The sequence below is a fragment of the Mustelus asterias genome, chromosome 19 (assembly GCF_964213995.1).
Source record: "Mustelus asterias chromosome 19, sMusAst1.hap1.1, whole genome shotgun sequence".
In the NCBI taxonomy this organism is placed as follows: domain Eukaryota; kingdom Metazoa; phylum Chordata; class Chondrichthyes; order Carcharhiniformes; family Triakidae; genus Mustelus; species Mustelus asterias.
Window position 1 is genome coordinate 17593336 of NC_135819.1, and position 13685 is coordinate 17607020.

At 49.0% G+C, this 13685-nt stretch overlaps 1 protein-coding gene across 1 annotated transcript in view; it reads right to left on the bottom strand.

The window, feature by feature from the left end:
• Positions 1-13685, bottom strand: part of LOC144507537 (uncharacterized) — a 32287-nt gene that overhangs the window by 3890 nt on the left and 14712 nt on the right. Inside the window, exon 3 of the mRNA XM_078234673.1 lies at positions 12312-12386. Within this exon, the coding sequence (XP_078090799.1) occupies positions 12312-12386 (75 nt within the window). The remainder of the gene's footprint in view (positions 1-12311; positions 12387-13685) is intronic.

Below are 13685 nucleotides of genomic sequence, written 5' to 3' on the forward strand. Positions count from 1 at the left end.
CGCCTTTCCAGCGAAAACAATCCCAAATCCCTCAGCCTCTCCTCATAGGATCTCCCCTCCATACCAGGCAACATCCTGGTAAACCTCCTCTGCACCCTCTCCAAAGCCTCCACATCCTTCCTGTAATGTGGGGACCAGAACTGCACACAGTACTCCAAGTGCGGCCGCACCAGAGTTGTGTACAGTTGCAACATAACGCTACGACTCCTAAATTCAATCCCCCTACCAATAAACGCCAAGACACCATATGCCTTCTTAACAACCTTATCTACTTGATTCCCAACTTACTGAACAGGATTCTCGAGGTTCTGCGGCCCATGGCTAAGAGGCTCGAGAGTTTGCACGAGGCCCAGCGAGACGGCGCTGAGACAAAGCGGACTATGACAGCGGCCCTTGAGAATGTGGCCCAGTCGCAGAGGGTCATGGCTGCAGGGCCTTGCCCAGTCTCAGAGGGCACTTGCTGCAGCCATTGACAGGTAGTCCCCAACTCAGGTGGCCATTGCAGAGGGCTCGACCATCATGGGTAGAACACAGGTGATCCTCCAGGACTGGCAGGGCCAGGTGACACCAGAGCTTTTGGAGGTCGCTACAGAAGCACCCCCGTCTCATGGAGTGACCCAGGGGCCCACTGGAACCCCAAGAGAGGAGGTAGGGCTCGAGCCCATGCCGGGACCTTCCAGCCAGGAGACTGGCTGTGGCTACACCTTCTGACTCCCCGCTTCCTGACACTGGGACATCTCAGGGACAGTGGGATGAAGAGGGTGTCATGGATACGTCCCAGACACCTGGAAGCCGGCCAGGGCCCTCAAGGTCCAGGCCCTGCAGAGGATGCCCACCAAACGCATCACAGGCCCCTGCCGAGGTAGGCAGCTGGCCCCCTCCACCTCCGGTGTACATTTTGGGGAGTCACTGAGGTGTAGTGATAGGCCACATAAGGTTACGAAGTTGTAGTTGTACTAAGATGGAACGGGTGAAGGGGTGCACCAGTTAGATTTTTAAGCACCTTAACGTTTTCTGTTCACACACTTTTATGTTAGCATTTATTATTTAGACACTTTTATTGTAAACAAATTTCTTTCAACCACCCACCTGTGACTAATTTGTCTCAAACAGGAATGCTATTACCCTGACGGTCGCCGGAGGGATCCTTCATGTTGATGTCAGTTAGGGAGGCCCCTCAATGCTGTGTCACAAGCGATTCCCTCCCATTCTCCCACCCCATCTGCCCCAGGACCCTGTATGGGGGTTTCAGATCCCTTACCCACTACATAGACTTGGTGCCAGCATACATGTGGAGCTCAGGTAGGAGTCAGACTAGTTTGCACCAGGGCATCATCATAATGGTGCTTAGCAAGTCGTCATCACCCTCCTGCCCGCCAAAGAAACCCATTAACACAGCGTACCCCGGCCCACCACTCTGGTGTGACAATGCTGCAGGAGAAAGTAGGACTTTGACCGGGGGGGGGGAATGGAACCCACGTGCAGAAACACAGGCCCCTGGTGAGCAAAGCACCTCCCTCGCCGCCCTCACGTGCCTGATCCTTGCTGCCAGCCCTCCAGCGCCTGGGTGGTGTTACTCAGCATTGTCCTCCTCCTCTTCCTCCTCCTCCTGCTGGACAGCCTCCTCCCCAGCGACGCCCGGCTGGTCGGCCTCCACATCGTCCTCCTCCTCCTCCAAACGGTCACCTCGCTTCTGCGCCAGGTTGTGAAGGACACAGCACCGCACCATCACAATGTGGGAAGAAATCAGGGCGCTGTATTGTAGGGCCCCACCAGAGCGGTCCAGATACCTGAACCTCATTTTCAGGAGCCCTCGGCGCCTCTGCACTATAGAGCAGGTGGCAACGTGGGCCTCATTATACTGGGTCTCCGCATCAGTCTCAAGCCTCTGCATAGGCGTCATCAGCCAAGTCTGAAGCGGGTACTCCATGTCACCCAAGAACCATCCCTGGCTCCTCCTCAAAGGCCTCTGGTATGTCTGAGCTCTGCAGTATGAAACTGTTATGCATGCTGCCGGGGTGTCTGACGCAGACGTGCATGATCACCTTGTGGTCACAAACCAATTTCCCATTTAGGGAATGGAACCCCTTTCTGTTGATGAATCGTTGTGGATTCTGAAGTGGGGCCTTGAGGGTGACATGGAAGAGCCTATAGCCCACTGTGCTTTAGACATCCCCGCAATGGCCACGAATCCTGCAGCTCCCTGCCGGGCCTGGCCCAGGTGAAATTTAACATACTAGCCAGCCCAGGCATACAGGGCATCCGTGACATCCTTCACACAGGTGGGGACAACTGACTGGGAAATGCCACATTCATCCCCACTGGGGGTCTGGAAGGAGCCAGTGACATCAAAGTTTAAAGTGGTCGTTAATTTGACAGCCAGCGAGAGTGGGTGCCCCCCCCGCACCCCGAGGTGCCAGGTTCTGCAACATGTTGTAATGTCTCCTTTTGGAGCTGTCGGCGGCACACAGTGTCCGACATTTATTTAAATGACACTCGTGTGGAACTGCCGGCGTCTCCGCACCCTCCTTCTCCTGCGCCCCCCTCCCCCCCCAACTACCGCTCCAGCCCCCACCCCTGGCGAATTATGCCATGTCCAACCACTGGTGGCCATCTCCTTCTACTCCATGGGAGAGACAGATGGGGAGATTAAGGAACGCTGCTTGCCACTAGCCCAGCAACACACACTGCCCATACTTCCCATCCGCCCTCCCCAAAGGACCCTGCCAGCAACACACACCACCCCCTCCATTGCCCCGCACAGGCCCCCACAGCAACACAGCCCCTCCATCCCCCCCACAGGCCCCCCACAGCAATACAGCCCCTCCATCCCCAAGACCCAAGGCCAATCGCGCCTTTACCAACGGCTGATCCGGGCGCCCGAATCGGCCAGCGAGCCGATTTAAATGCATTTGCATGTATTTAAATCGGCAAAATGAAGCCCACGCCCAACTTACCCAAGGATTCCCATTTTACGAGGCTCCGATCGGATCGGCGTCCGCGCATTTACCGTGTTGCTGAATTCAGGTCCGATGGGGCTTCAACTCAGCAACTGAACCGCCGAATCGCCCCCGACCACCCTTCGCGAACCGCCCCCGCGAACCACCCCGGCAGCCGCCCCCCGCCCAATCGGACGACCCTGGGACACAGGCCCCGCCACCAGCACCCCCGCCCCCCCGGATCGGACCCCCCGGGCCCCCGACCTACATCGATCGCTGGTGTCCGTCGAAAGCATCTTGCGATCCTGGCCTTGCTGTGGAGATGCCGGTGTTGGACTGGGGTGGGCACAGTAAGAAGTCTCACAGCACCAGGTTAAAGTCCAACAGGTTTATTTGGTAGCAAATACCATAAGCTTTCGGAGCACAGCTCCTTCGTCAGATGGAGTGGATATCTGTTCTCAAACAGTGCAAACAGACACAGAAATCAAATTACAGAATACTGATTAGAATGCAAATCTCTACAGCCAGCCAGGTCTTAAATGTACAGACAATGTGGGTGGAGGGAGCATTCAACACAGGTTAAAGAGATGTGTATTGTCTCCAGACAGAACAGCTAGTGAAATTCTGCAAGTCCAGGAGGCAAGCTGTGGGGGTTACTGATAATGTTGAGGGAGGACACATTGGGGGAATCTTGCAATGAGGCATTATGGGTGGAGCTCAGGAATAGGAAGGGTGAAATCACAATGTTGGATGTGTACGATAGACCTCCCAACAGCCTGCAGGAGACAGAGGAGCAGATGTGTAGTCAGATACTAGAAAGGTGTGGAAAAAGGGTAGTTTTGTTGGGTGACTTTAAATTCCCCCATATTGATTGGGACGCCCTTAAAGCCAGGAGCTCGGATGGAGAGCAATTTGTTAAATGTGTCCAGGAGGGCTTTTTGATTCAGTATGCTGACAATCCAACCAGGAAAGGGGCCATACTAGACTTGGTATTGGGGAATGATCCGGGCCAGGTGATTGATGTTTCAGTGGGGACCATTTTGGGCTTAGCGACCATAATTCTATCAGATTTTGGGTAGTCATGGATGAGGACAAGAGTGGTTTCTTAATTGGGTCAGGGCCAAATACATCCAAATTTGACAAGAACTGGGTAATATGGATTGGGAGCAGCTATTTGAGGGTAAAGCCACATCCCGTGTCCCTGCAAAAATGAAGGATAGAAATGGCAGGATTCACGAATCATGGATGACAAGGAAAATTGTAACTTAGTCAAAAGGAAAAAGGAAGCATACGATAGGTCGAGGCAACTAAAAACTGACAAAGCCTTTGAGAAGTATAAAGGAGAAAGAAACTTGAATGCAGAATTAGGAGGGCTAAAGAGGGACATGAAATATCTTTAGCAAACAGAGTCAAGGAGAATCCCAAGGCTTTTTTGGATATAGTAGGAGCAAGAGGATAGCAAGAGAAAGAATAGGCCCACTCAAGGACAATGGAGGGAAATTATGCGTGAAGTCACAGGAAGTGGGTAAGATCCTTATAGAGTACTTTGTATCGGTATTCACCAAGGAGAAGGACATGATGGATGTTGAGGTCAGGGATGAGTGTGTGAATGTTCTACAGAATGTCAATATATCGGAGGAGGGAGTGTTGGGTACCCTAAATTGCATTAAAGTAGACAGGGCTCAATGGGATCGATCCTAGGTTACTGTGGGAGGCTTGGGGAGAAATAGCTGGGGCCTTAATATATTTTCACATCTTCTTTGAGCACAGGCAGTTTTCCAGAGGGCTGGAGAATAGCCAATGTTGTTCCCTTGTTTAAGAAAGGAAGCAGGGATTATCTAGGAAATTATGGGCTGGTGAGCCTGACATCTGCGGTAGGGAAGCTTTTGGAGAAGATACTGAGGTTCAGGACAAATGCACATTTGGAAGATAATGGACGAGTTAGTGACAGACAGCATGGTTTTGTATGGTGAAGGTCACGTCTCACCAACTTGATTAAGTTTTTTGAGGAGGTGACAAAGATAATTCATGAAGGAAGAGCTGTGGATGTAGTTTATATAGACTTTAAGTTTATTTATTAGTGTCACAAGTAGGCTTACGTTAACACTGCAATGAAGCTACTGTGAAAATCCCCTAGTCTTCACACTCCGGTGCCTGTTCGGGTACACTGAAGGAGAATTTAGCATGGCCAATGCACCTTACCAGTATGTCTTTCGGACTGTGGGAGGAAACTGGAGCACTCGGAGGAAACCCATGCAGACACAGGGAGAACGTGCAGACTCCACATAGACAGTGGCGCAAGCTGGGAATCGAACCTGGGTCCTTGACGCTGTGAGGCAGCAGTGTTAACCACTGTGCCACCACTTTAGTAAGGCATTTGATAAAGTCCCATATGGCAAACTGGTACAAAAACTAAAATCACATGGGATTTGGGGTGGGCTAGCTAGATGGATACAAACTGGCTTGGTCATAGAAGACAGACAGGTGGAAGGGTGTTTTTCAGAATGAAGATCTGTAGCCAGTGGTGTTCCGCAGGGGTCAGTGCTGGGACCACAGTTGTTTGTGGTGTATCTAAATGATCTGGAGGAAAATGTGGGTGGTCTGATTAGTAAGTTTGCGGGTGACACTAAGATTAGTGGAGTTGCTGATAGTGCCGGGAGCTTGTGGCTTTTGCTACCAAATAAACCTGTTGGACTTCAACCTGGTGTTGTTAAACTTCTTACAGTGCCGGGATTGTCAGAGGATCCAACAGGATATAGATAGATTGGAGACTAGGGCATAGAAATAACAGATGAGTTTAATCAGATAAATGCGAGGTGATGCATTTTGGAAGATCAAATTTAGGTGTGAATTATACTGTAAAACGTAAAGTTTATTTATTAGTCACAAGTAAGGCTTACATTAACACTGCAATGAAGCTGCTGTGAAATTCCACTGGTCACCACAGTCCGGCGCCTGTTCGGGTCAATGCACCAAACCAGCATGTCTTTCAGAATGTGGGAGGAAACCCCCACCCAAAGGAAACCCATGCAGACATGGGGACAACATGCAAACTCCACACAGACAGTGACCCAAACCGGCAATCGAACCCGGGTCCCTGGCGCTGTGAAGCAGCAGTGCTAACCACTGTGCTACAGTACGGGCCCATAAATGGCAGAACCCTTAGGAACATTAACATGCAGAGGGATCTGGGTGTGCAGGTCCACAGTTCCCTAAAAGTGGCAACATAGGTGGCCATGGTGATTAAGAAGACATATGGTATGCTTGCCTTCATTGGCCGGGGCATTGCTTGCAAGAGTTGGCAAATCATGTTCCAGCTATATAAAACCTTGGTTAGACCACATTTGGAGTATTGCATGTAGTTCTGGTCACCACACTAACAGAAGGACGTGGAAGCTTTGGAGAGAGTGCAAAGAAGGTTCACCAGGACGTTGGCTGATCTCGAGGGTGTTGACTATGAGGAGAGGCTGAATAAACTAGGATTGTTTTCACTGGAAAGACAGAGGCTGAGGGGAGACCTGATAGTTAGTCAGAGGCTTTTCCTGGTTTTTAGTGTCATTTACAAGGGGGCACAGGTTCAAGGTGAGAGGAGGAATTTTTAAGGGAGATATATACGGGGGAAGTTTTTCATGCAGAGAGTGGTGGGTGCCTGGAACATGCTGCCGGAGGATGTGATGGAAGCAGGCACATTAGCAACATTGAAGAGGCATCTGGATGGGTACATGAATAGGGAGGGATTAGGGGGCTATGGACCAAGTAAGGGCAGAAGATTTCTTTTAGTTTAGTTAGGACATCATGATCGGCATGGGCTTGGAGGGCCAAAGGGCTTTTCCTGTGCTGTACTTTTCTTTGTTCTCATGTTTATGTGGGTAACTGTTATGTGGGTAACTGTTATGTGGGTAACTATTGAGAAAGATTGCAGCCTGAAGTGTACACACCTACTTAATAAAGCTCTTTAGTTTGTTAAATATCCACGGCCCCCTCGCCTCAATCCTGTGAAGTCCACACAAAATCCATGCCCTGTCTGACAGGTGAAGACTAAAGCAAGAAATTCTTTTCTGATTTTTGCCTAGTGAGTCTCAGTGTCAGTGAGGGCCATTGAAGCAAAGGTCTGCCAGTCTCATTCATGCAGACTGCAGCAAGTCCTTGCTGGGAGGCATCTTGTGATGAACGATGATGATGTTTCTGTGAGGGTGTCTCAACGTGAGACACTGGCTCATGGTGGTGTATAGTTTTGTTTTGGAATGGCATGAGGAGTCATGTGAAACCACCTGTGAGAATAAACAGCTCAGTCATAGTGTAACAATTACTATAGACTATTTATTAAATTAAAGAAAAGACAAATACACACAAACAAGACTATAATGGGATAAGACAAGTAAACACCGGATGTGACAAGCACTCACACAGTTTTATCTGGAAATTACCCCTTGTTCCAAATTATATCTATGATACCTGAACTCTGTAAGCCTCCCTGTTCCCAGATAACATCAGGCACAAGTCAGGAGTGTGATGGAATACTCCCCACTTGCCTGGATGGGTGCAGCTCCAACAACTCTCAAGAAGCTCGACACCATCCAGGACAAAGCAGCCCCGCTTGATTGGCAGAACATCTACAAACATCCACTCCCTCCACCACCGACGCTCAGTAGCAGCAGTGTGTACTATCTACAAGATGCACTGCAGCAATTCACCAAAGATCCTTAGACAGCACCTTCCAAACCCACGGCCACTTCCATCTCAAAGGACAAGAGCAGCAGATACATGGGAGCACCACCACCTGGAGGTCCCCTCCGAGTCACTCACCATCCTGACTTGGAAATATATCGTCGTTCCATCACAGTCGCTGGGTCAAAGTCCTGGAATTCCCTCTCTAATGTCATTTTGGGTCAACCCACAGCACGTGGACTGCAGCGATTCAAGAAGTCAGCTCACCACCGCCTTCTCAAGGGCAACTAGGGATGGGCAATAAATGCTGGCCAGCCAGTGGCACCCATGTCCCACGAATGAATTTTTAAAAAGTTCCAATGTAATGCTGTGCCAAAGACCTAATGATGGCCTTACATTCTGGTCAACTACATGAAACTTGAAACTGCCTGTGTGCAGTGGAAGATAGCAACACCTTTCATACCAATGGCTTGTCCACCATAAGCCCAAGGTCCGCCTGAATGCTGGGGTCTGGTGCTGCATACAGGTCTAGTTCATACAATATTCAGCGAGAGAAAACGTTATAATTTGCTCCGGTATCAATATTTACCTTCAAAGAACAAAGAACAGTACAGCACAGGAAACAGGCCCTTCGGCCCTCCAAGCCTGTGCCGCTCCATGGTCCAACTAGACCAATCGTTTGTATCACTCCATTCCCAGGCTGCTCATGTGACTATCCAGGTAAGTCTTAAACGATGTCAGCGTGCCTGCCTCCACCACCCTACTTGGCAGCGCATTCCAGGCCCCCATCACCCTCTGTGTAAAAAACGTCCCTCTGATATCTGAGTTATACTTTGCCCCTCTCACCTTGAGCCCGTGACCCCTCGTGATCGTCACCTCCGACCTGGGAAAAAGCTTCCCACTGTTCACCCTATCTATACCCTTCATAGTCTTGTACACCTCTATTAGATCTCCCCTCATTCTCCGTCTTTCCAGGGAGAACAACCCCAGTTTACCCAATCTCTCCTCATAGCTAAGACCCTCCATACCAGGCAACATCCTGGTAAATCTTCTCTGCACTCTCTCTAACGCCTCCACGTCCTTCTGGTAGTGCGACGACCAGAACTGGACGCAGTACTCCAAATGTGGCCTAACCAGCGTTCTATACAGCTGCATCATCAGACTCCAGCTTTTATACTCTATACCCCGTCCTATAAAGGCAAGCATACCATATGCCTTCTTCACCACCTTCTCCACCTGTGTTGCCACCTTCAAGGATTTGTGGACTTGCACACCTAGGTCCCTCTGTGTTTCTATACTCCTGATGACTCTGCCATTTATTGTATAACTCCTCCCTACATTATTTCTTCCAAAATGCATCACTTCGCATTTATCCGGATTAAACTCCATCTGCCATTTCTCCGCCCAATTTTCCAGCCTATCTATATCCTGCTGTATTGCCCGACAATGCTCTTTGCTATCCGCAAGTCCAGCGGATCCGTGTCTCCCCCAGCACGCCCACTATGAAAAGGTCCTCCTGCCGCTTGCCGGTTCTGAGGTTGAGGGCGGGGTGGGGTCAGGGGACATTAACTGAAGAGGAACCTTCATTTTCAGAGGAATCATCGCAGGGATACCAATGCAGATTCCTCCTCAGGTTCTGCATCAGCCAGGAGGCCCGCTTCTTCAGCTTCCATCTCCAAGTTCATGCCTTCACCATCTGGAGGGGCAAACGTGGAGTCAGTTTTGGGCTGAGGGCTGACACTGTCAGCATTCATCTTCATTGCCAGAAGTGAGGCCTGCTCGGTGGATGCTGCCGGTTATTTCTTCATGCCATTTTGAAGATTTGAACCATCCATTTGCCAGTCCATTTTTGCGACAGGTGATAAGGTGCTGTTCAGATGTGTCTGACACCATGAGAGAGCACAAGGTTCTGGAAATCTCCACTAGTAAAGGCCGTGCTGTTTTCAGGAACCAGGACTCTGTGTACTGAAGCTTTGTTGTAATTTCTCGATCGTTGTCTGTGAAGTTGTGGAGCTCATGAGATGCCCCTTCAGCCATTTGGTCTGTGCATCTCCCATGATTCAAAACATAGAACCCATAAAGAGCCTCATAAAGTCCACATGTTCACACACCCATGGCGCGCTAGGCCACTCCCATGGGTGTAGGGAGGCTGAGGGAGGGAATTGTTGATGTTTTTGGCACAGGCCACATCGCTTTAGCAAGTCCATGATGTCAGAGTCAAGACCGGGTGACCAGGTGTAATGACTAGCTCGCATTTTCATTTTTGTGACTCCAGGGTGTCCATTATCTGTTAATATTGGACATCATCCTGGGGGCAGAACAACTACTCAGGACCCCTAAAGAATGATTCTGTTCTCAACACTATTCTTGTTTAATAAGAAAGGGTTTCATTTCTTCAGAGGGACGTCCTTGAAATCTACTGTGGAGAATCATGTGCCTTATTTAAGATAAGGTGGGATCTTTTTGGTCCAGGCCTTAATCTGCCTTGTGGACACCAGCAAAGAAGTTAGGGCCACCACAACCTCTCTGACTCTGGTAAAGAAGCCACGTTTGTGGGCAATAGTTGGTGACTCAGTGCATCATCATTGGCTATCTGGGTTGCAGGGTAATGTTCCAGAAGATATTTGTAAGCTGCCAATAACAAGGCCCAGCACTGTATCCGAGCGGAGGCGATAGGGGGGATTGCCTTGCCCTCTTTGAAAAGGCCGAATAAGGGTTTATAGACGGTAACTGTTAAAAGAAAGTCTGATGAAATTTTTCACACCAAATACTACTGCCAACCCTTCTTTCTCAAACTGAGCGTACCTTTGGCCTGTGTCTGAAAGAGTCCTGGATGCATACGCAATGGGCTTTTCCATCTGGCTTTCCAGAAGAGTGACAACACCACCTGAACCCCCATATGGGGAAGTACCACCAGTCAACTGAAGGTCTTTCTTAGCATCGAAATAGGCCAATAAGTTAGATTACAGTAGGTGATGATCCAAAGGGAGAACTTATATAGACTGGTGGCGCTATGCCATTACTACCCTGTTAGTGCCATTTATGTGCTTTTCACTCCTGATGAGGTCAGTTGGAACTATAAGGTCGTTTGATTTGCTGCTCTGGCTGGAATCTCAAGAGTCCGGGAGACTGGAGACATGTGGCAGTTAAGGCCTCCTCAAATTATATTCATAAATTGAAAGAGATTTCATGACATGCATGTTCAGCTGGCCCACAACCACAGAAACATCACCATGCATCTGTGCAAGATTCTCAGGGATTTCCTCTGATGCTTTCATCCTGTGTCAGTCAAGTCTCACTGAGATATTCAAACTTCAAATCAGTGTCTACAAAAGGCCCCTTGGACACAGTTTCTGAGTAAGGGGTCTCCCAATAACGACAGATGATGAGGAATTTCTTCTGTCAGAGGGTCATTAATCTTTGGATTTCTCTATTAGCTTCCGCGTCCTGAAGCTCCAGTCCTCATTTCTACACAATGTTGTGCAAGGTGCAGGAAACCATGACTGCTGCAAACAATAACTATTCTAAAACCTCTTGCTTTGTACCGCCAGATCTGTCCGGGCACCTGAATCATATCTTCAGCTTGATTCGTCATGTAGCTAATTAAATCTTTCCCTGGTTTCTCAGCTTGTGTCCCTTACCTGCATGATCAAGTATGACTTTAGAAGGTAACCCTTAAATAAAAACATAAGAAATAGGAACAAGAATGTGCTATTCAGTTCTTTGATTCTGGATTCATTAAGATCATAATTGATCAGATTAGTTTCCGCACTCTATTTTCCTGCCTGAACTCCATACGTTTGCCTCCTTTGTGATCAAATATCTATCTATCTCAGCCTTATGTATTCAATGATCCAGTCTACTCACTGAAACTGTGATTTCTGTATCTTTGGAGGATGAGCCTGATGTGATTGAGCCACATGGAGTTGCTCACATAGCTGGGGTTGGGGAGTGTTTGGACAGGGAAATGTCTGTGTTCGGGTTACTGGGTTACGACCATAAGGAATAGGAACAGAGCTTCAAGTCTGTTCTTAGTAAGTTCATGGCTGATCTAACACTCCTGGCTGGGGTTTTACCGACATGCCCGCCCAAGGCTCGTAAGATCGCGCCCGAGGCCAATGGAGAATGCCGTTCTGTGAGCCTAATTCTGCGTCGGTAAAATCAGGGCCACTAAGTCCACTTTCCTGCCATATCTCCATAACCCTTAATTCTCCTCCTGACTAAAAATCCATCGATCTCAGCCTTAAAAATGTTCAAGGACTCGGCCATCATAACTTTCTGGGGCAAAGAATTCCAAACATTCACCACCCTTCCTCAAATCCATCTTAAATGAGTGCTCGCTTATTCTGTGACTATGCCTTTTGGTCCTACACTCTCCCATGAGTGGAAGCATCATCCGACATTTACCCTGTGATATTGTTTGAATGGAGGTGTGTTTTGGTTGGGGTGGATGTTTGAGAAGTATTTGGGGGTGGGTGTTTGGGTGATGGTGTGTCATGGCGTTTGTTTGGGTAGTGGTGGGTACATTTGAACGGGGGTGTGGACTGGGGTGTTTGTGTGGATGTTGAAGGGGTGTTTGGGAATGATATCTGGGTGATGGAGATATTCTGTGCACATATCTGGGTGAAGGAAAATAAAGGGAGAACAGAAAAGTCAATCCAAAGAATATGGCAACATTGTAATTGTGATAAATCTCAGACTCACCATTTTGTTGGAGGTCAGATATTTGTTGTTGGAACTTATTCTCAATTGCTGCCAGTTTTGCCGACCACTCAGTGACTAAAAATAGAATAAGTGATCAGAAAGATAAGTTAAAGATCCAACAGCTAATGTTATATTTTCAACACCACATTACATGTATTGGAACATATTGGAGCTGGATAATACACTACCAATTTAGTGGGTTTGAAAGCCTTCCCATCATCTATCTGGCAGCACCAATAGGGTCAGGGGAGGCATCGGACCGCAAGACAATCTTGGGCCTATTCAACGACCAATTAGTGGCCATTTATGGGTCTCATTTCACCCCGCCTATCGATCCCACCATCAGCTTCGGCTTTAAAAGACCCTTGAACCCCCTTCTGCCCGAGCACCCCCCCAATCCTGCACATCTTCCTCCACACCCCCACCATCACCCCACCCCTGCATCCCTACTTGCCACCCTACGGCAGTGTTTCAAAATTTAAGAGACAGGCCTGGGAGATTGATGATCTATTCTAGGGAATTCAGGAAACTCAAAACACAATTTAATTTGTCCTGGATGAACCTGATCTACCTGTGGTACAATTATCTCTCCAGGGATGGACTAGAAAAACAAATCTTAAAACATCAGTGCGTTTTGGATACTGGGGGTACAATCTGACCAAAAAAAATTCTAAGGGGGCAAGCAATCTTACCAAGTGCCAAATGAACGTGAAAACGGGAGGGAATTGCGATAATTTTTGTCTGATTCTTGGAGAAAATAAACAGCCCAGCTGTGACTTTCACCAGTAGGGGGAAGGGAGGAGCCTATTCAGGTCGGGAAATGGCTGCTGAGCTGTAGGAGCGCCATTGTGCATGCGTCCCAATCTCCCAAAGCACTGTGTACACACAGTATACACGTCATACTGGCAAATTCTTACCCACCACCCTCGGATCACCGACCAGGACATCTCCCCCTCACCCCCACCGAGTGCTACTCCAGACAAAGCCCACAACTCACCCTCCCAAATATCATCGATCGCCACCCTGGCTGGTGCTGATCCCCATTGCCCCCGATGCAGAGTCTCCCATTTCCCTCCTGCCCCTCGGAGCTCCTCCCCACCTCCCCAGTCATGCCCCGTACCAGTTGTGGTGGCAGTGCCAGGGTGCTAGTTGGGCACTGCCTGGCAATGCCCAAACCCCCACCCCCGGGGGCTTCAATGGCCTCCAATCCCTCCAGGGTGGTCATCATGTCTGGTCCCCTTTGGTGGGGACTATGAGTGATTCTTGCCAGCGTGGTGGCAGGTGTGGATAAGGCCCTAAACGGCTGTGCCAAATGTGCTAATGTCATGCTAATCATGACATTGATATGCAAATCTGCTTTGCGTCCTTTTTTTG